We start from the raw sequence: 23,426 nt of genomic DNA, 5'->3' as shown, positions 1-23,426 counted from the left end.
GCGGTCTTTTAAAATCATTATTAGGGCATTTGATGTATAAAATCCATTTTTAAACAAATTAGCTGTTTTAAGAAAAAACATAAAAGAAAAATAATAGTTCAGAAACTCTTCTTGAACAGCTGAATCGAAGTTGGTAATTTTTTTTGAGGATGTGTGTGCAAGTAGCTCACCTTGCCTAAGGTGCAAACTAGTCTGGCACCGGCCCTGCTGCTAGTGTAATAAAGGATATGTTCTGTGGGTTGGATCTTGACACCTCACTACCGTCTGAAGGAGATGTTCCCAAAATTAACTCTGATTTTGATTCATTGCTGACATTTTCTCTCTCTGATAATTGTCCTACCCTTATCTTGGGTGATTTTAATATTCATGTGGATGACCCTCACAACTCTGCAGCTTTATGTTTTCTCTCATTATCTTCCACTTTTGATCTTAAACTTTGGTCTGATTCACCGACACATTCCCTCGGACACTGTCTGGATCTTGTCTTCACTAAGAATTGCTCTATCTTGGATCTCTTTAATTCCTCTTTATCCTCAACTGTTGACAATATTGCTCCATCTATGACATGGATGGTTCATCCTTCTCAACCCCAAATGAGGCTCACCTCTTTCATCTGTTACCTTCGTTCTTGTACCTGGGCGGCTGAACACCTTTGGTGTAGGACAAGGGACTGGGCGGATTTTGTCCATTACAAGTTTGTTCTTTCTTCTTTGTCTTCTGCTATTTCATTTTTAAAATAATATTTTTATTATTGTTCAAAACATAATAAACACGAAACACACAAAGTAAGACAGATAAATAAAAAATCATTAAAAAAAACCCATACAAAATTAAGATGGGCCTCCGATTTTCTCCACAGGAAAAATATGTAGCAATATTTTCTCTTGCTCTATAATTACAAAATTCAAAATTCCCCTCTTTCTTTTATCTTAAAGTTTTCTTCTTATTCATTGAATCCACAGATAAATCATTATTTTCTTGTTCCTGCATAAAGTCTATAAAAGGTTTCCATTCAGTTCTGAACCTTGATGTTGACTATTCTCTAATTATTGATTCTGCTATTTCCTTGGCCAAACAGCAGTATTACTTATTGCTAATCCAGTCAAATGCTATGCATCCTCAGTTGGTCTTTGGAACTTTCAGTTCTCTTCTGAAGCCTAGTTCACCATCTTACTGCAGCCTTTGACATGGTTGATCATGATCTTCTTTTGGATTCCCTTCATGACCTTGGATTTTGCGACTCTGCCTATAACTGGTTTGCTTATTATCTAGCGGGTCGTTCATTCAACGTGTTGGCTAATGGCTGCTTGTCTTCTTCCTTTCCCCCTTTCAGTTGGGGTTCCACAGGGCTTGGTGCTAGGCCCATTGTTGTTTTCTTTATATATGTTGTCCTTGGATAATCTTATTCGATCTCATGGCCTCCAATTTCATCTGTATGCTGATGATACACACTTATATCTTCCATCTCTGGAACTTTCTCCTGATGTTCAGGATCGTATCTCGGAATGTCTTTCAGATATCTCAGCTTGGTTGCTTCATCATCATTTGAAACTTAATATGGCAAAGACAGAATTGCTTATTTATTTATTTATTTATTATTTATTTATTTATTGCATTTCTATACCACCCAATAGCTGAAGCTCTCTGGGCAGTTTACAAAATTCAGACAATTCAAGTATAAAACAACAGTATAAAACCATAATATAAAATACAATATAAAAGCACAACCAAGATAAAAACAGCAGCAATGCAAAAATACAAATTTTAAATACAAATTTTAAACACCAAGTTCAAATTAATTTATAGACTGTTAAAATATTGGGAGAATAAAAAGGTCTTCACCTGGTGTCTAAAAGAATATAAGGGAGGTGCCAAGCGAACCTCCTTAGGGGGTTTACCTCCCAAATCTTCTCCCTGTCTTTCATTCTCTATTACCATCAATGATGTTACACTTACTCCAGTTGAGGAAGCTCGTAGTCTTGGTTTTATATTTGACTCCTCACTCTCCTTTACTCCTCATATTGAGGCAGTAGCTAAATCATTTCTTATATAATATTGCCAGGATCCGATCATTTTTGTCTGACTCTTCTGCCAAGACTCTTGTTCATGCATTGGTTATTTCTCAGCTGGAGTATTTTAACCTTCTTCTGACTGGCCTTCTTTCTTCTCACATCAGTGCGTTGGTTTCTGTTCATCACTTTGCTGCTAAGATCATCTTCTTGGCTCATCGCTCTGATCATGTTACTCCACTTCTGAAATCTCTTCATTGGCTTCTGATTCACCTCAGAATCCAGTATAAGCATCTCCTGTTGACTTTCAAAACTTGTCACAGTCTAGCTCCTTTGTATCTTCTCTCATCTCACACTATTGCCCTGCTCGTGCACTTCGCTCATCAAATGCCATGTTTCTTACCAGCCCAAGGCTCTCTACTTCTCTTGCTCAGCTTCATCCATTTTCCATCGCTGCCCCTTTCACTTGGAATTCTCTTTCAGAGCATTTGCGGATCACAAGTTCAATCATTGTTTTGAAATTACAATTGAAAACTTTTCTTTTTTCTACAGCTTTTAGAACTTGAATTTGTTCTTACTTTCACACTTTTAGTTTTATTGCCTATTTGGTGAATTCTCTTCCCTCTCTTATTGTTTTATTATGATTTTATTAGAATGTAAGCCTATGTGGCAGGGTGTTGCTGTTTTATTCTTTTACTATGTACAGCACCATGTACATTGATGGAGCTATATAAATAAATAAATAATAATAAAATAATAATATGGGGGGCACACTTGGGAGTGCAGCAGAGACAATAGGATGGATGTGGAAGTGTCATTCCACAAGCAGAGTCCTGCTATTAGAATGTGGGTTTTGAATCTTAGCCTTTTGAGTCATACTCTGGAATCCTTTCCAGGATGGAGAGTTTTCATACTGGAAACAGTATGAGAATATAATGTTGTTAACTGTATTCACCCCCCTTCCAGGCAGTGAGAGTCTTCAGGGATTCCAGCACTTACTCATAATTCCTGTTCCTTAGAAGGCGGTAACTGGAGACTTTCTGTGATATAAGATTTATGGATACATATAAACAGGCTGAGCATAAGATGGGGGGTTTATGGGAGTAACACTCCAACAGATCCCGGGGCTCCATCAGATTCCAAGGAAACCCATAGTGCCATTGGATTTCTTGGAAAGACCCCCACATACCGACTGTTACATGTACAGGCTTCTATTAATCTCACCCCTGACACAATTAGCACATTTCTTAGGGATGAGCAGAGAATTGTGTGCCCACTTCCAGAGTAGTATATTACCAGGTGAAAGGGGAAGAAAATGGGTATTTCTGGCCCTTATCTCTGCCTTATTGGTACATCACAGCTCCCATTATAATGCCTCATCAGACTGTGACATGCCCTCAGCTGTCTATGACTAGATTTCTGTGACATGTTTCCTTCATTAATTTATGGCTTTGCTTACTGAAGCTTATTGGTGTTTTGTAATGTTCGTGTTTCTTTACTTTGATTCAGGGCTGAGTTTTCTTTGGGATTTGGATTACTGGAGGCTGACCAGTATTTTGTAATGTTTTTGATTGTTTACACATGAGCAGGTTGAGCATAGGTGGAGGCTCACAGCTTAGCACACACTTCAAAGTGTGATCCTCCAGTAACAAGTTGAATATAATAGGTAAAAATTACAGTGTTTCAACAGCTATCATTATGGTAATCAGTGTGGAGAGGCACAAAGCAAGGCTGCCCTCTTTCACTATTATTATGTATCTTAGCATTGGAATCTCTGACACAAAACCTCCCGGATAATTCACACATTAAAGGAGGTAAAATAGAAAATGAGCTGCATCTCTTAGGGCTCCATTAGGATGTCATGGTTCTGAGTACAGATCAACCAATTAGTACAGCACTCTATCTGAAAAAAGAACTAGAGAAATTTAATATTGAGGCCGGTTTGAAGGTAAGCTATAACAAACTGAGATGATGTGTCTAAACTTCCCTCCATCTGCACAAAAACAACTCACTAAAAGAATGGGAATACCGCTTTGTCATGTTAGTTTTAGGTATCTAGGGGTCCAAATTACTAGGCAGTTAGGCATCTCAGATTTCTTAATCACTATTAAAATGATGTCACTCCCAAAACTTTTATTTCTGTTTCAAACATTGCCAGTTTGGATTCCAAACCACCACCACCCCAACTACAACATTGGCAGAAGCAATTAAATGTGTTTGTATTTGGCACCAAAACCCCTAGGATACATAAATGTCTCCTATATAAACAGCAGGAGAATAGTGGATGGGGAATCCCAAACCTGATAGGTTATTATGAAGCTAAACATATAATCCCCTTGATGGAAGAAGACATTTCCAAACAGTGGGTGAAGATAGAAGGAATAAGGAGTGTGGGAACCTCTGCTACTTCTTGGCCATATTGGAAACATAAATTTAGATGAGTAGAGCAGTTGCAGAATCCTTTTACATTAACTACATTGAAAGCTTGGAAAGTGTGGATGGAAACATTATCACCAATGCTCTCACCATTAATTCTGATATCCCATCACCCAGCGTTAGAAGGTAGACTAACAGCAAGGAAAAGAGTTAAGTTAGGGTGACCAAACGTCCGGATCCGGCCGGAAATGCCCATTTCCCCCCTTTTGCCCTGGAAAAAATGCGCTTTAAAGGCCTCTCCTAGGTCGTCGTCACTACAGCGACCAAGGAGAGGCCCCAATGGAAGCCTGGAGGGCCTTAAACTGCGCGTTTCCAAAACGTGGAAACGCCCGGCATAAGCCACGCCCACCTCGTCCATCCGGGCCTCTCCTATGATGTCGATTGGAGAAGACGGCAGCGCAGCAGAAGGCTGCAATCGGCCCTGGGGGGAGGAGTTGGAGGACACCATCCCGGGACTTCCGGGACGCCATCTCCCAGCTCCTTCCTGCCCCCAGGGCCGCTGTACCCCTTCTGCTGCGCTGGTGCGATGGCGGAAGCGCAGCAGAACGCTGCAATCGGCCCTGGGGGGAGGAGTTGGAGGAAACGATCCTGGGACTTCCAGGACACCGTCTCCCAGCCCCCGCCTCCCCCCAGGGTTCCTCTACCCATTCTGCTGCGATGGCGCGATGGCGGCAGCGCAGTAGAAGGTTGCAATCGGCCCTGGGGGGAGGAGTTGGAGGACACGATCCTGGGACTTCCGGGACGCTGTCTCCCAGCTCCTTCCTGCCCCCAGGGCTCCTCTACCTGTTCTGCTGCGATGGCGCGATGGTGGCAGTGCAGCAGAAGGTTGCAATCAGCCCTGGGGGGAGGAGTTGGAGGACACGATCCTGGGACTTCTGGGGTGCCATCTCCCAGCCCCCGCCTCCCCCCAGGGCTCCTCTACCCCTTCTGCTGCACTGGCGTGATGGCGGCATGACCAAGGCAGCGAAGGGGGACACCAGCAGCGACGGACCAAACAAGGCGGCAAACAAACAAACAAACAAACGAGGACTGCAGAGGGACCGCTTCCAGGAATGTGTCCCTCACCCCCTCCACAGCGCAGCCTGGGTCTGGATGCAAACAGACCGGGAGGAAGACTCGGGCAGCAGCAGCCCAACCCCCTCTCAAGAGTTTCTCAATTCCTGGAGCTGGCTTAGAAATGTAGCAACAGCTCCGGCCGGTTGGCTGGGAGAGCAAGAGCAGCCCTTTCCTGCTCCCTCGTGGCTGCAGACACAGAGCCTGGCAGAGGTAAGCGAGGCCCTGTAGCGGAGGATGCTCTCCCTCTCTCTTTATTTCTCCCCCTCCCCTTTTCCTCCGAGTATTTTGCCTTTTTGCCTTTGGCGCTGCCAAAGTCAGTTGGGGCGACTGCTGCCGCCGCTGCCTCTCTCTCCCCCCCCCACGCCTTCCTTTTCACTCCAAGGCAGGAACAGATCTCTCTTTCCCTTTCCTCCCTTCTCTCTTTCTCTCCATCCATCCAGCCCCCACCCAACCTGATGCTGCCCAGATGAGTTGGACTTTTCTTTCTTTCTTTCTTTCAAAGCTATTTTCTGATTTTATAATATACTAGCTGTACCCTGCCACGCGTTGCTGTGGCATTATTTGGATGAACTAAAGCATTTTGTTTGGTTTTTTAAAAAGGATGTTTTTACGGTGAGGAGGTTAGTGGAAACTCCTGGCAGTTACCTTTCTTCAGAACGTGTAACTGTCACAGGTGTGACATCTATATTTACTCAGCCAATTGTGAGAGAACATGCAAATAGGAGAGGAGGCAGAGGCAGTGGATTGGCCTACTGGTTGGCGATGTCACAATGACCTATAAGAGCAAATAGGAGAGAACATGCAAATAGGAGAGAAGGCAGAGGCAGTGGATTGGCCTACTGGTTGGCGATGTCACAATGACCTATAAGAGCAAATAAGAGAGAACATGCAAATAGGAGAGGAGCCGCGTTGCTGTGGCTCAGTCTGGTTAAATTGAAAAGAAAGAAAAGACAAAGCGGATGTTTCTAATATGTTTAATTTCACAATGCTTGTGGATATACAATATTTGTAGTTGTTCCATTGTCTGTGTAGATATAGAGATTGTCTGGTTTGCCAACTCTAGAACATGCAATATATAATTGTCCATGTGAGAAGCAATCTGTGTCTAGATCTAAACCGCACAATTCTAAAGATTGGCCCTGAGCTTTGTTGATGGTGATTGCAAACGCCAATCAAATTGGGAATTGCAATCTCTTAAATAGAAATGGCATATCTGTTGGAATCATAGGAATGCGAGGAATGAGGACATCTTCACCTTTGAAAGGTCCTGTTAAGATTGTTGCTTCTATGACCTATAAGAGCAAATAGGAGAGAACATGCAAATAGGAGAGGAGGCAGAGGCAGTGGATTGGCCTACTGTTTGGTTTTTTAAAAAGGATGTTTTTATGGTGAGGAGGTTAATGGAAACTCCTGGCAGTTACCTTTCTTCAGAACGTGTAACTGTCACAGGTGTGACATCTATATTCACTCAGCCAATTGTGAGAGAACATGCAAATAGGAGAGGAGGCAGAGGCAGTGGATTGGCCTACTGGTTGGCGATGTCACAATGACCTATAAGAGCAAATAAGAGAGAACATGCAAATAGGAGAGGAGCCGCGTTGCTGTGGCTCAGTCTAGTTAAATTGAAAAGAAAGAAAAGACAAAGCGGATGTTTCTAATATGTTTAATTTCACAATGCTTGTGGATATACAATATTTGTAGTTGTTCCATTGTCTGTGTAGATATAGAGATTGTCTGGTTTGCCAACTCTAGAACATGCAATATATAATTGTCCATGTGAGAAGCAATCTGTGTCTAGATCTAAACCGCACAATTCTAAAGATTGGCCCTGAGCTTTGTTGATGGTGATTGCAAACGCCAATCAAATTGGGAATTGCAATCTCTTAAATGGAAATGGCATATCTGTTGGAATCATAGGAATGCGAGGAATGAGGACATCTTCACCTTTGAAAGGTCCTGTCAAGATTGTTGCTTCTATGACCTATAAGAGCAAATAGGAGAGAACATGCAAATAGGAGAGGAGGCAGAGGCAGTGGATTGGCCTACTGTTTGGTTTTTTAAAAAGGATGTTTTTATGGTGAAGAGGTTAATGGAAACTCCTGGCAGTTACCTTTCTTCAGAACGTGTAACTGTCACAGGTGTGACATCTATATTCACTCAGCCAATTGTGAGAGAACATGCAAATAGGACAGGAGGCAGAGGCCTATGGGGTGGGGGGAAACGGAGCTCCGATCCAGATCCGGAGCTCCAATCCGGATCCGGAGCTCCGAGCGGAGCAGAGCAGAAGTGGGCGGAGCGGGGGCGGGGCGAAGCGGCCCGCTCCGAAAATCGCGGATCTGCAAGTGAAGCGGAGCGGGGGTCCGTGCACACCCCTAATATTCACTCAGCCAATTGCGAGAGTACATGCAAATAGGAGAGGAGGCAGAGGCAGCGGATTGGCCTACTGGTTGGTGATGTCACAATGATCAGCAGGACTGGTTTTGAGGAGGCCTATTTCTTCGATTTTAAGACAAACCTTTGACCCCATAGAGAACATAGTTACATAACAACGCTCGCGTATTCGAACGCAACGCTGTGTCAAAATTTCAAAGCAATCGGTGAAGAACTTTCGGAGATATAACGACAGTAACAAACGGTCTTTTTCATTTTTATTTATATAGATATATTTTAGGGGACACACAGACACAGAATTTAGGAGGGGGAGAGAAAATTAGGGGAACAGACAGAGAGAGATGAGTGTGTAGGGGAGAAAAAATGTGTTTACTGCCTTCCTAAAAGGTTAAATAATCTGGGCAGGGGGTCCAGTTACCCCAACTGAGTATTACGTGTTTCCAAACCCATTGCCTTCAACGTGTGTTGGACTACAACTCCCATCATTGCCAGCCAAGATGGGCTGGGGAAGACTGGTGCATTAAGTCATGTGGTAAGTGTGTGTTTGTGTTTGACTTGTGTTCCTCGTGTCTCTCATGGAGACTTAATGCTAAGTGTCCAACTTCCTAGCCTGCTCTAATTGTGTGTTCTTCTCTGTATCTCTGTGTTGAGGTGGGAGCAGTCAGCGGGCAGTTTACCTCTTATTCCCCTTCAAGAAATTCAAGGTCCACCAAAAAGACTCTAAGTATTTTTAAATGTATTAGTCTTGTTAGAATCCACAGGGTTTTATTTTTGATTTTTGCATAGGGTTTAAATATTCAAGAAAAACGTGGTAGATTTGTTTACAACTAATTTTAAAAGCATTAGAAAAAAGCATTTCTGAAGCCTTAAACTAAATGAAACTAGAAATGGATGCAAGCTTTGAAATTGAAGATTTGTGTTTAAGAGCCTTAAATCTCAATGAATTATGTGGGACTTAATTCTGAGTAAATATGTATGGCCTCGGCTTTACAACTACCTTGCCACAGTATCTCACTGGAAAGTCTCCCATTAAGATATTTCCATTGGAGTTCTACTGAGGAAAATTCTGACCAGCAAAATATCACAATCTATGCCAATATGAGCGAGATTTCCTAAAACCTTTGCTGGGTCATCAAACTTGGTATCAGAAATTTTGAATCATGAAGGAAATTATTTCTCAACAGCGATAGTAGTTTTTAGCCATCCTCTGTGGCATGTGGTTTGGCTCACTTGCTTGAGTTAGTTGTGCCTAGTTGCTCTGTAGTGCAAAGGAAAAAGTGGGTCTCTAGTGCTAAAAGATAGTAATTTGTTTTTTAATAATCTATTTGACCCATAGATCTTCCTTTCCAATTTGTTTGAAATACTTGGCATGACGTAGATTTTGTAACAATTGCTGATAATTGTTCATCCTTCTTAAAAATAAAAATCTTTAAAAAAATTAACAGGGTTGCCGTAATTATTATCTCTCTTTTCTTGCTCATGTTGTTGTTTTTTTCTAGATGAACATGATGGGCTTTGCCAAGTCATGCTGTCTTTTACTGATTCAGAAATTCCCTGACTATTGAACATATTTTAAGTATGACTGCTTTCTGGATGTTGGTGTGGATGTATTTTGGTAGGCCCAGTTTCTGTAGGTGTGCTGTAAGATTTTTTTTTTTAAAAAAAAATTGATGTGATGCTGGCTACTGATGTGACTAACAAAATAATTGTAACTTTTTTTTTTTTACTGCCACAGTTCTTTAATTTCCATACGTAGTGGTGTATAACTCTCTCTCTCTTTTCTTCTTCCTTTTCTGCAACATTTTTGCCATTAGTTATTGCTATGTCAATGAGGTAGGTGTGTTTTTCTTTTTTGTTTATGACATTAGGTCTGGTAATTTTCAAAGTATTGTCTTGTCCCAGAATTGTTCTGTCCCAGCAAAGTGTAGCTTGGCTTGACTTGTCTGAGTGTGTCAGGATCTCCTAGACTCTGAAACCATCTTTCTTCAGAGCACCTGCTGGATGCATGATCCAGGAGGCCAGGTTCTGTGAGTGCATAGCTGTCCTTGACAGGAGGGGCTTGCACTTGCTAGAGTAAGGTGAACAGATGTGAAGAGGCTGCAATCCTATATTCATTTATCTGGGAGTAAGCTTTATTGAAATCAATGGGTTTTCTTTGGGTCCCTCATTAGGATTTCTGTTCTCTGCACATTGAGACAGTGAAAATTCAGGATATATTTGGATAAAGGGAGGGAAAGATCTTTGTCTAGCATTGTGATAATGGGCATCCATTGTGATAAAGGGCACCCAGGGGACCTTTTCTTCTGCTGCCCCCAGACTGTGGAATAGCCTGCTGGAGGAGATTCATCAGCTTAATACTCTATCTGAGTTTAAGACAGCCATAAAGACTAATATCTTCTGGCAGGCTTATTCAGATGAATTTTAAACCTAAGAGATTTAAGATGTTGTGATTGTTAAATGTTAAGAAAGGTGAGACTATGGTCTTTGCAATCAGAAAAGATATTTGAGGGAAGGGGAGACCATATCACACAGAGTATAGCAAAAGCATCAAAGTACAGCAAAAGCTACAAAAGTAGGACTGAATGAAGTTAATTTTGGATACTTTGAATGTCTCACTTGTGCTTTATTTCAGTGTTTTTAACATTAAGATGTTATGTGGAACAGATTTGTCTTAATTGTGTACTGTAAAATCAGACATGTGACCAAGGCCATGTTTGGGTGGGCACGCCCCTTTGGGGGCTGGACATGTTGGTGGGCACACCCCTTTGGGGGCAGCCATTTTGTCCTCCTTTTTGGTTTCCAAAATATGGTCACCCTAGTTAAGTGGAAATCCAAGGGACCTTATTGTGTTATGGAGTTCTTTTAAAAATGGGCAACTGATTAAGCAGGAACAATTGGTAGAAAAATTAGATGAGGACAAAGGACAATGGATGAGAATTGCACAAACATGCACCTTTCTTTCTCAGCCAGAAATACAAACTGCGGCAGCCACTAGGAATTGAACAGGGTTTGAACGAGAGAAGGTGGGATATAATGGAGCAACAAAAGGCTTGGCCTCCAATTTTTATAAGTGGATAATGACTCGGGAAGTCGGTACAAATGATTCACTTAAGTTGGTCTGGGAAACGGACCTAGGAATCCAAATTGAGGGAAAAGACTGGAATGCTCTGTGTGACAGATGTCCATTTAAAACAATATCAATTATAAATAAGAAATTAATGTTAAAACTGACCCACAGATGGTATCTCACACCTAGAAGAATATCAATAATAAGCCCAGGGACATCTCGAGAATGTTGGAGGAGATTGTTGGGAGTAGGGACGAATATACATATGTGGTGGTTGTGAAGGAAGGCTGGGGTTCACCCAACCTCCCTGCAAGGTAGGCCCTGGACCAAACACCAGGTAACCCAGATCCTCACCTCCCTAATCCCGTACCAAGATGGTATTAGCCAGCCCTTCAGAGAGTAACCACACACACCACAAGTTAAGGACTGGAGCAGTTTATTTACACACACTAACTCTACTATGTAAGGCCACAGTCAGAAGTACAAGCAGGGAATGCGAAGGGGAGGGGAAGAGAAGGGGGGAATGGGAAAGAGGGTTAGAGGTAGGAAATAGCAGCAATCAAACATCAATCAATCCCTTAAAACACTAACCCACTATAAATCTCGCCACAAAGGTGGCAAGTCCTCCCTGAAGAGTCCAGACACTTAAAACACAAAAAACCTATCTAAAATCGAGCTGTAACCCAGCTTGCTGGGGATCTCCCATTCCACATGCGTGTAAGTCCAGGAAAGATGGCTGGCCCCTGCCTACCTACTCTTTTATCTCCTTTTGGGTCTGGTAGTACCATGAAATGTGTCAACCAATCCAAAGCCTCACTCAGGCCTCTGGCTCCCCATCTCTTGCGAAGCCCCCCCTCCTGTCAGGCCATTCTTTCCCACAGCTGAAGTGAGTCAACACCCAATTAGCCTGACCTCGGTCTAGTCTGATAACTTCCCAGGTGCTGCTATTGGGGGGAGAGCGTTCAGCTTAACGTGCTGTTTTCTCAGAGATGGAGCTTGAGAGCTGTTCTCCCAAACTCCCCCCTCCCTCCGCATTAGGAGGCTTGAACAGTTTGACAAGGCCGCAGCCATCTTGGGCTGGTCTTCACAGTGGTCATGCCCTAAGGTGAGTACTTTTTGGAAAAAAGTGTTCCAGGAGATTAGCTTGATAACTGGACAATGGGATCAGCCATCTTCTTACCTAGATGTTAAATTTGTACAGAGGATTTGACAGTAAGTTGTTAAATAAAGAATGAATAAGTCGTCTACTATTGGGAGCTAGGTGGTTGATAGCCAAGCATTGGAAAGGTGGCCAAGGGCTCCATATTGATAATTGGTACCAAAGGGTATAGCAGATTGCACTTTTAGAAAAAATTGACCCCAAAATTGAGGAAAGTGTGAGGACAACTAAGCAAAGACAAATTTGAAGGGGTATGGAGGAAATTCATTGATTTTGTGAACAAAGAAGAAGGTGGGGAATGCCTCCATCGACATATATAGAGTTCTCCTTCATGGTCTCTGTGCATCATACATGGGCTCTGAGCCTGCGCAGACCATCATTGAGAAGTGTATGGCCTTGAGGGCACCTTTTCGTAAGTGTATGAGGTGTGGAAACAAACTCCCACCCTCAGATGGCCACTCCCTTTGTTTGTTGTGTTTGGGCAAGGGCCATATCATGGAAAAGTGCTGCAAACTCGGCGACATCACTCGGATAGACTATATAAATGTAATAAATAAGGAAAAGGAAAGGAACCTCTTGTGCAAGCACTTGTGTCATTGCTGACTCCTACAGGGACACCTGTTTTTGCTGACGTTTTCTTGGCAGACTTTTTTGCGGGGTGGTTTGCCATTGCCTTCCCCAGTTGCAGTTACCTTTCCCCCAGCTAGCTGGGTACTCATTTTACCGACTTCGGAAGGATGGAAGGCTGAGTCAACCTGAGCCGGCTGCCTGAGAACTAGCTTCTGCTGGGATCAAACTCAGGCCGTGAGAAGAGTTTCATCTGCAGTAACTGCCGCTTACCACTCTGCGCCACATGAGGCCCCTGTGCCACATGAGGCTCAATAATAAATAATAAATGAACAACTAAAGAAATCCATGATGTGGACTAAAACTTTGCAAGCAGTTGATGCCTCAGTTGAACCTACTCAATCTCCCGAGAATACTTCTCCACCTTCACCACTATTACAAGAGGCAGGACCTTATACGCAGGCCGCTTCACCATCTCGAGCTGTGACCATTAGCTTAGCTAAGAATATATCAACAAAGACTAAGTCTAAAAAATCAATGAATAAGGCATCTCTGGATGACCAAAAGAGGAAAAAGAAAAGCTCAAAGAAGGTTGCCAAGACCCCGTCATCTCAGATGAAACCATCTTGGTCACCACAGAGGCCATTGGCCTCAGATTTGCTCAACACGGATGGTTCAGTACTGACCCAGATGCCAACCGAAAACCCATCGACATCAGCAGATTCCTTTGGGCATACCGTCGCCCCCACCGTTATTACACATGCCTATACTGGCAGCGCAAAGTATTACTGAACCAGATCTCCGTCCCCCCACTTCTACTTTGGAGGGAGAGATCAGAGATTTATCACCGCACCGACCATGTTCGCCTTCTTGGCAAACCAAGTCGATATCATAGACGTTCACCACAATCGATGTTCTCGGCCACGCCAAGCAGAAATTATGATCAGCAGCCTCAGTTTCATAACCGCTCCCTTTGACTGGGATAGGGGGTCAGGTTGGGAATGTTCTTCTTACCGATCGTCATACCATGACTACGAACCACGGCCTGACTGTTATTATGACAGCAGAAGACGGGACCCATATAAGCGTCATCATGATGTTGTTAACGATTTTTGCCATCAACACCCCGACATGCCAAGAAGGGAGACAGATTACTCAGTAACAAGAGGAAAACAGCTGCAATGGCACCTTTCTCCATGTCAATACCCATCTGCGAAGCATTCTCAAGAAACCTGACATGCTCCCAAGATCAGTTTCTGATTCCCTTGGTCTGTGGCCTGCATTAGCAAACCAGCATTCGCTACAGCCAGATCTCCCACCTCCGATGTTACTGGGTTAGGTTCTGAGGGTCCCACTTATGAAAATGGACAGTTGGTGTTTATGGCTGCAGTTCTGGTGGGATCAGCCTGTAGGGATTCTTAACAGAAAAGGTGTTAGCAGAATGGATAATCACTCACTTGTGCAGTGAAGAGGGATTTTCTTTTTCTTTTGGCAATTCTGCATTTTTAATATAACAGTGCTCCCCTCTCTTGTTCCCAGGGCCCTTTCTTCAATAGGTTCCCATCAGAAAGGATCCCCCCTCATGAACTCTAAGATATTTGAGGCATGAGGGCCAGAGTGATATTGCCTTTCACCATGTGACCCGTCATCTGAGTTACTGTCAGCCAGTGTGGTTTTTATATACCGGTGGTGTCAACTTTTCTTTTTCCTAAAGCTTTTAAAACTTGATGTTGTTTGGACTTTATACTGTTAGTTTTACCCTACCCTGTGCCTGTTTACCCTTGTTGTTTATTCGTTCAGTCGTTTCCGACTCTTCGTGACTTCATGGACCAGCCCACGCCAGAGCTTTCTGTCAGCTGTCGCCACCCCTAGCTCCCCCAAGGTCAAGTCTGTCACCTCCAGAATATCATCCATCCATCTTGCCCTTGGTCGGCCCCTCTTCCTTTTGCCTTCCACTTTCCCTAGCATCAGCCTCTTCTCCAGGGTATCCTGTCTTCTCATTATGTGGCCAAAGTACTTCAGTTTTGCCTTTAATACCATTCCCTCAAGTGAGCAGTCTGGCTTTATTTCCTGTTTACCCTACCCTGTGCCTATTTGCATTCTCTTCCCCTCCTTATTGTTCTACTATGATTTTATTAGATTGTAAGCCTATGCGGCAGGGTCTTGCTATTTACTGTTTTACTCTGTACAGCACCATGTACATTGATGGTGCTATATAAATAAATTAATAATAATAATAATAATAATAATAATAATAATAATAATAATGTTGTGATTAGGTCCAGATTATTTATTTATTTATTTATCTCATTTACATCCCACCTTTTCCCTTCCAAGAGAATCAAGGTGATGCACATAATCCTCTTCCTCTCCATTTTGACATCACAATAACAACTCAGTGGGGTAAGTTGGGCTGAAAGTCTGTGACTGGCTCAAAGTCACCAGTGAATCTTCATGTGGAAAAAGGGACAATTACCTAAATTGCCCAACTCCCAGCCCAACACCCTCACCACTACAGCACAGATTTACATGGTAGTTTTTTTCTGAATTTCCCAATGGACTCAATAGTAGAGAATTTAATTACACCATTCTTTGACCTCATGTATCTTTACATCTTTGAAGTGGGGTGTCTTTGGATGAGGTGTACATTTCATCACCGAAGCCAAACTTTTGCCACACACCCCTTTTTGGAAATTCCACTAGCAGACATTTCACCATATGGGAGGGGGGGGGGCTTTGCCCCATCCAAACCATTCCAACTGGTGGATCTTTTGGTTAGAAATGTAATATAAGTCTAATAATTCTGTGTTCTCTTTTTTTTCAAGGGAAAAAGTGAAGAAACTGTGTGTTCATGGACAGAATTTTATTTTGTTTGTCTTTTATTCCAAAGATGACAGCAGAAAATACCAACTATACTTTAGGACAAGAACCTCTGGCTTGGCTAACTTACATTTTGGAAGATTATTCAAACTATCTGGCATACCCATTGATAATGCCAGCGATACTGATAATATTGTATTATCCCTTTGCAGTACTGTTCTTTACAATTTATTGTGGTAGTGCATTTTATGCCATCAGTAAAAAAATTTACAAGTTACCAGAAGATATTACTAATGAAAAATGGGACAAGATAAAGAAAAGATTTGCATTTCTGTCGGATATTACAGGAAAGATTTTTCATGGTAAGCATGAGATGAATTTCAAATAGTTCTTCTGGTGCAGTATCTCTTCATTTTAGAGGGGGAATTCCACTATCCTCTTAGTTTGCTGCAATGGTCCATTGAATGTGATTTGATCATGAGCTGAGAATGTTATGTAACCCAACCTCAGTTGAACACTATGGTGAAGAACACTGTTCATTCTATCTTGAACACAACCATCAGCCTTGTTAGGTGGGGAGCCAAATAGTTACAAAAGCTATAAAAGTCATAGGAAAACATAGAAGAAAGCTTTCTGAATGGTGGATTCGCACTACACCTAGGAGGGATCTACACATCGCCATGAAGGCACTTGCGTGCGCCTGCAGTGCACCCCGGAACTCATTATGTAGATCCTGCCCTATCCTGGCCAGAAGAGGCGGAGGAGGAGGAAGCGGCGGCGGCCCCACATCGCCCCTCGCGGGGACGGGGCGAAAAGGTTCCGGGCTAGGCGGCTTCGCTGGGGAATCCAGCCGCGTCCTTGCCGCCCCCGCCCCCGCCCACCTCCCCGCTGGCCTCCTGCTGCCGGCTAAAGAGCCACCCGGGTCAGAGAGCTTGGCGGAAGAAGCCGCCGCCCCGCCTTCTTCCACCGAGCTCTCCTACCCGGGTGGCTCTTCTGCCGGCAGCAGGAGGCCGGTGGGGAGGTGGATGGCGGTGGCAAGGAAGCGGCCGGATTCCTCAGCGAACCACCGAGCCCGGAAACTTTTCGCCCCATCCCCGCGAGGGGCGATGCGGGGACGCCACCGCCGCCTCCTCCTCCTCCTCTTCTGGCCAGCATAGGGCAGGATCTACACAATGAGCGCCTTCATGACGATGTGTAGATCCCCCCCTGGGCAGAGATACAAAATTTGCATAGCACCTAAGTTCTATCTTTCAATTTTTCCTATAATTAAGAACTGTAAAAGTTTATCAGATTTTCTTTTCATACTGCAGGAAAAACCAAATTTCCATGACACTTTTGAGTCACTGAAAGGGTATTTGGCTATTTTTTTCTGAGTTAGAAGAGAAAATGTTGACTCACAGATGCCTGTGCTGCCGGTAAAAGTCTGCAGCAGCCAAAAGTTGATATGTATCTGCAAAGGCCACTTGTTCCAGTAGTTTTTTTTGAAAAATATTTAGGTTGCTCTGTTTTTCTATGACCTTTTTGGCCACAGTAAACTCTTCTTTAGTCAGGACTGTGATCCCTAGACAACCAAGTGGATCAAATTTCAAGTCATCTACAGATGCCCCTGCATGGATTTTTTCATCATTTTCATAAACTCTCATCTTCAATTCATCAAGTACAACATCAATGACTTCAAAATATATTCTTACCAATTATTCAGTTTGTCTCACCTTTTCACTAGCATTTTAGGGACATAATACTCTTGGGATTGCACTTTTCTTCTTTAGCCTATTGGGTTGAGTTTCTTCTTCATTGTTGATCACCTGCAGTTTCCTAGCGTCTTGAAGGACTGTATGGAAAGTATCATTGTTTTGAAGGACATTATGGAAAGTATCATTGTTGTGAAGGTTTTGGATTGTTTGCACTACTGAACTGCTAATGGCTCAGATTCCTTCAGTCTTGCTTCATGGGCTTGCAGGAGCTCATCTGCGGATTCTAGGATCTCTAGAACTTTCTCCACAAGCACTAAAGAGAAACAGAATTTGTAGTTTTTCATGAGAACAAGTAGTCCTTCACTTCTCTATTAAATTTTCCAGTTTTCACCTTTTAAAAACAGTAAAAACCACCATAAATGCTGCATTTGTAATTAGCCCAAACAACTCTGGTAGTTTTCCAGTCACCAATGTTATTCCAAAAGGCAGGCAGGCTTTGACCTTCACACAAATTTACAAACTTTTCCATGCTTAAAAAATGCATGAAGCATTGGTGAAAATATTGCTTGAAAGATTTGATATTGTCCATAGCTTTTACAATATCCATCTAGAGAAAGTGATTCCTGCAGTAATAATAGAGACTTTTTCTCTGAAGTTCCTTTTGAATTAGGACGTGCACTCTGTCTTTTCTGCCACTCAGACAGCATGCCCCATCGCAATAAGATTGGATTAAAACTTAGATGGGCCCAGATTTTCTTCTTCAAACACCTTCATTATCAGTTTTATAAAGGATGCAGCATCCATGTGTTTACTATAAAAAACAGATTCACAAACCTTACTGTTTTCAGATATCAGATTTCTAATGCAGCATTTTCACAATTGCTCTTGTCTCTAGTAGCACATTCTAGGGGGATGTACCCTGGAGCACCTGAAGTATGCTGTATTTTGTACTATGTCTTCTCCAACAACTTGTGCCATGATGCCTACAAATTCATTCTGCATTTCTGAAAACAATATGTCCCCCACATTACTAGCTCATTGATGATGACTATGAATTGAATAATATCAACAATTGTTTTAAAATAATATCTCTTGTTATCAAGTGCTGAAGAATCAACTAAAGCAGACAGAGAGGTTGCAACTGAGAGATGCCCTTTTATTCCATGCCACATGGATATTGTTAAATGTGGACCTAAGATGTAGCATGTTTATGAAACCCTCTTGATTTATCAAATGCTTTCTTCCAGTCCTCGATGAAGAGGCATTTTGTTTGGATCTGTCTGTTAGAAAGTTTCAACAGATGTAGCAGAATACTGCATTAGCTGATGGAGAGTACTCTAACCATTCATATTTATAGATTCATTCTTGGTGGAAATGACAGCACTTGTAAATTACAGACCATTTTTACTGGTTGCTGGGTAGATTTGTCTGCCACCAAATCCTGAAGAGGAATCATACTGCAGTTCACGCCATGAAGTGAAAATCAGACATAAAGGCTGTGTAGCAGGCACAACATTGGTATGATTCCCACAGGACTCTGTGTCCATCTGCTCTCTCTCTATTTGAGGCTATAGTGGGTGCTTTAGAAGAATAATTGAGAATTGTGGGTAGCTATTTTTCCAGACCATTCTATGTTATGTCTTCACTATGCCCTTGAAGCACTTGACTCTAATCTATTCACTATCATTATGGCTTCAGAAGGAACAAAATCTTCTTTTCTTATTACAGACAAATAATTTATTGCTGGCTGTGTAGAGAACATTACTGAAACTGAAAAGCAGAATAAAAAAGGCCAATGAGATGAAATCTAACTCTAGACCAAAATATAAAGTATGAATATTTAATTATTCAATAGTGTTACCATACAGGCAGTTTGTCATTTAAGTAAACCATAGGGGTATGCAGGAAAGGAGAAACTTTGGCTCTGGAAAAAAACATGAGTATATGGACATTTGCAGTCCCACTGCACTTTTGGAAAGAGCACTAATAATAATAATTATAATTATAATTATAATTATAATAATAATATTGTTACCAGCCTCTCCCTCTGGATCGTGACGGGGAACAACACTAAATAAAATATAATACATAAAATTAGTTTAAAAAGGATATGAACCCAATACAATATTAAAATAACAGTCTCAGCATCTTAAAATTCTTAGGTTTAAAATTCATCAGAGTAGACCTGCCAGAAGAGATTAGTCTTTACAGCTGTCTTAAATTCAGAGGGAGCATTAAGTTGCATTAAGTTAAAGTACCATAATTGTTGCTGTTCCTAACTTTCATTCTTTAAATGGAGTTGCCATGGACATGTTGCAGTCATTGACATCTCACAAATAAAAATGAGAGGAAATAAAAACACTCTGAAGTGGGGCGCTGCCTTAGCACATTCAGAAGTAAGTGAATTGAAATTAACATATAGCAGGAAGGCATAAGAGCAATAGATTCAGAGCCTAACATTTCCTCACTGCACTACTTTCAGACCCCAAACATGAATAGCAGGAACACCCCTCAGAATAAAAGGCAGAAGGGCAAACTGTGTACATCCTGTGCAAAGCCATAAAACACCACTACTGTTTTAGCAACTGAATCATCCAGAAGAGGAAAATCAGAATAGTGCATGTACAGCCTAGAATAAAACCATTCAGAGACCCTCATATGGCTACAATGTCCAGCATCTGACCATGCTGGATCACTGGGCAGAAGTCTCAAGGCAAACATTGCTGAATGGGGTCAGTTCAGCAGCACTTATTCCATTTTAGCCTTCAACATTTCTACTACATACTCTTTCTCCCCCTATCAGTAACACATTTAAAAACCTGGCAGTAAACAAACTGATTATTTACTTTAATTCTCAGCATTTTCACAAGTCATTCTTGCTTGTTCCATTGTAAACATGGCTGAGGATATCATTTCACCACTATAGTTTTTTTTTTTAGCAAAGCAAGTATAAATTTAGATATCACAATTCATTCACAACTTAACTTTAGCTTAAAAACAGAACTTTTGATCCTTTAACATTTTAAAGTTCATATTACAGGTACTGTATTTTACTATTTGACCTTCCTTAGACTATCCTCTTTGCTTCCAGTAAGGATATAGATATTTATGTCATCTGCAAGTACATGAAACAATGCTGAAGTCCTGTTGTATCATTTACAGGTTATGAGGTTTGTGGAATAGAAAACCTACCCAAAGGACCAGCGCTTCTTGTTTATTACCATGGATCCATTCCGATTGATTATTACTTTTTTGTACTGAGGATCTATAGAGTCACAGGAAGATTCCCTTATTCTGTGATAGACAATTCCCTGTCCTTACTACCAGGTAAACACAAATCTTGGAACTTTAGATTACATATAAAAACTATGCTAGAAGGAACTGCAGAAGTGATAGTGGTGAGATATTGCTTCTTGGTCACCATCATTGCCACATTATAGATGAAAAATGAGGTCTTGCACTTGTTCAGATTCATGCAGAGTTCTCTGCCCTGTGTTCAAGCCATCTCTCTAGCCACTAAGTAGCTCCAACTCTCCAGTAAACCAAGGAGCATGGTAGGCTCTATTGAGAGGGGGGATAATATAACCAGGAAGCGACATTGAAGTCACCCAGGACTACAAACCTGAAGTCCTCCACACAAAATCTGAAAGCACCTCTGTGAGCTTAGAAAGTGAGACTAAAGGGCAGCAGCAGAATCCCTAATCCTGGAGTCTCCAAATGGAGCCCATAGGCACCAATTTACCATGCATTACTTGCTTGGTACCTGCCATGCTTTAAGATTTATTTATTCTTAATTAAACCAGAAGGCTGGCATGTTCAAAGCAAGGCTTCCCTCCAATATCTTTATCTATGCTGAAAAGAGCTATTTGGTGTTTTGGAGCCCAGACCACACCTCTGCCTTTGAATTAAGTTATTGGGCAAGTTACTTTTTTCAGTCTTCCAGTTAAACATCTGGAAAATGGGTGCTTTGTGACTGGCCAACCCACCATTGCAACCATTTTGTGACTGGGCAAGCACGTCCACCTCATAGCAGCCATTTTTGTGAGAGCACCCATGACACTCTCTCAAAATTCCCAAAGTGACTCAAAAATGGCCTGACTCTGCTGTTGTTGTTGTCGGTGTGTGTGTGTGTGTGTGTGTTGTCATGCAGGAAATATGAAATGCATTCTGTCTTCTATTTTAAGTGGAAATAAAGTCATTATCTCTTTGTCCCGTTTTTTCAGGATTAAAGTTGTACCTTCAGCTTGGTCGCTGCGGCAATCCCACAAGAGAAGAATGTGTGGAAATTCTGAAGAAAGGGAATCTATTGGGTCTTGCGCCTGGAGGACTTCGAGAGCAAAACTATGGAGATAAGAATTATAAACTTCTGTGGGGAAAACGTAAAGGATTTGCTCAAGTAGCCATAGATGCAAAAGTGGTGAGGGGTTGCCTTTGATTTCCCCATTATCTCCCTTGTGTTGTCCAAACTGGGTTTTTTTTTTCCTTCTGTAGACCATACTTCAATTGGATGTAATCAATTTATTTCATAGCTACTTGTAAACACATCACAAGGCACATGCCACCATAAGGCAAGCTGACTATATGTACTACAGTATCTGGCCACATACAGAGCCCAATTGTAAATGTTCTCATTCCAATTTTCTATATGTCAAATTGCTTGGAACACCTCTAAAGAGGTAACCATGCAGACAACTCAACATAGTTATTCATTTTTAAATGCTGGAATATTTGGTAAATTATTCTAAGTGGTGTACAGAGAAGTGTATGGAAATACTGATGTGGCACTTTATGGGCACTGCAATGCACAGCCTGTGGCCTGACCAAGTTTGAGAGAGCTACTGATGATATTTTGGTGAAGATAATGGTTTTTACTTGGTTCCTTCCAAGTCCACATATCCAGGACTGCAATTTGCGTCAGGAGAAAATCCCCCAGTAGTACTAGGGCAAAAGGCAGCTTCAGAGGAGGGATTTTCCTCAGCACCACAGGAGGGGAGGAAAGGGTTAATTGCCTCATCCAAACCTGCTGCAATCCCAACAATTATCACTCCCCCCACATCCAATGCTATTTGCATTTTTCTGAACTTGCTTGTTGAATGCAAAGATGCATTTAACAACTTGCCTACTTTGGTACTAAGGAAGGAGCAGACAATGAAATTATTTGTAGACTGCTTCCAGATGGGGCTTTTATATTGCCACACCCTGCCTCATTCATGGAAATTTATTGGGTGTCCAGACTACGAAGTCTTCAACTCGTGACCCTCTTGTATTAACTTTTGTTAATATGTCAATTTAGTGCTAGTAATAATCCTACTGATGTCAAAACTCTTACGATCTATCTCTCTAAACAAACTGTATGCTAATTACAGTAACTTCCCTACCATGAGGGAATCAATTTTATATTCAAGCAATAAAGAGTTGACTGAACAAATTTCCTTCCTATCTGATCAAGCTTTTCTGAGCCATACTTCCCTTCAAAATAGGATAACACCTTTTCTTTTGTAGGCTCGGATTACTTTTTATTATATTTTATGTCCATTTCCTTGCATCATAACTAGAAGTAAAGAGACATGTGAACAGTATTCTAGTGAACTTTCTTATCTGAAGCATTTTTCCCCTTTAGCTTAGAAACCTTGCTTTTCCTGAGCTTAGCTTGGAAAATTTCATGTTTCACAAAGCAGGTTTCTATTTATTTATTTATTTATTTATTTATTTAATATGTTTATTTATTTATTTATTACAATTCTATACTGCCCAATAGCCGGAGCTCTCTGGGCGGTTTCTAGGTCATTGAAAGGTCAACATGTTAGTACAAATGCTTTTGTAATGCTTTGTTAGAATCAAATTGATTCAAACTTAATACAGGAATATATTGCAATATTAAATTTGCTTCTTTATAAAAATGGTAGCTTAGGAGAGCGGAGCAATTTATGGGAGAAATGTACAAGAGCAATAACTATTTTGGGGATAAATCTTCGAAAGGTAGCCTATTACACAGGTTGGTGAAGGAGTCTGGCAAGATGCAAAGGCTTTGGGAGCAATATTTTGTGACAAATTGATCTACATGGGCTGAAGCAAAAAAAAAAGTTCCAATACTATCTTTTGATGTCTTTTAGCCCATCATTCCTTTATTTACACAAAATATGCGAGAAGGATATAGGACATATGGAAATATAGGTAAGTTAAACTTCATACGTTCTTTGGAATGTGTTTTACAGATAGTATACTCA

At 41.6% G+C, this 23,426-nt stretch overlaps 1 protein-coding gene across 1 annotated transcript in view; it reads left to right on the top strand.

The window, feature by feature from the left end:
* LOC134401617 (DGAT1/2-independent enzyme synthesizing storage lipids-like) overlaps positions 1 to 23,426 on the top strand; it is a 38,804-nt gene that overhangs the window by 5,041 nt on the left and 10,337 nt on the right. The window contains exons 2-5 of the mRNA XM_063130727.1: positions 15,511 to 15,867; positions 20,362 to 20,526; positions 21,423 to 21,616; positions 23,313 to 23,373. Coding sequence (XP_062986797.1) covers positions 15,537 to 15,867; positions 20,362 to 20,526; positions 21,423 to 21,616; positions 23,313 to 23,373 — 751 coding nt within the window. The 5' untranslated portion in view covers positions 15,511 to 15,536. The remainder of the gene's footprint in view (positions 1 to 15,510; positions 15,868 to 20,361; positions 20,527 to 21,422; positions 21,617 to 23,312; positions 23,374 to 23,426) is intronic.

This window comes from Elgaria multicarinata, chromosome 7, assembly GCF_023053635.1.
Source record: "Elgaria multicarinata webbii isolate HBS135686 ecotype San Diego chromosome 7, rElgMul1.1.pri, whole genome shotgun sequence".
NCBI lineage: Eukaryota > Metazoa > Chordata > Lepidosauria > Squamata > Anguidae > Elgaria > Elgaria multicarinata.
This window is presented reverse-complemented; position numbering and strand designations above follow the sequence as displayed.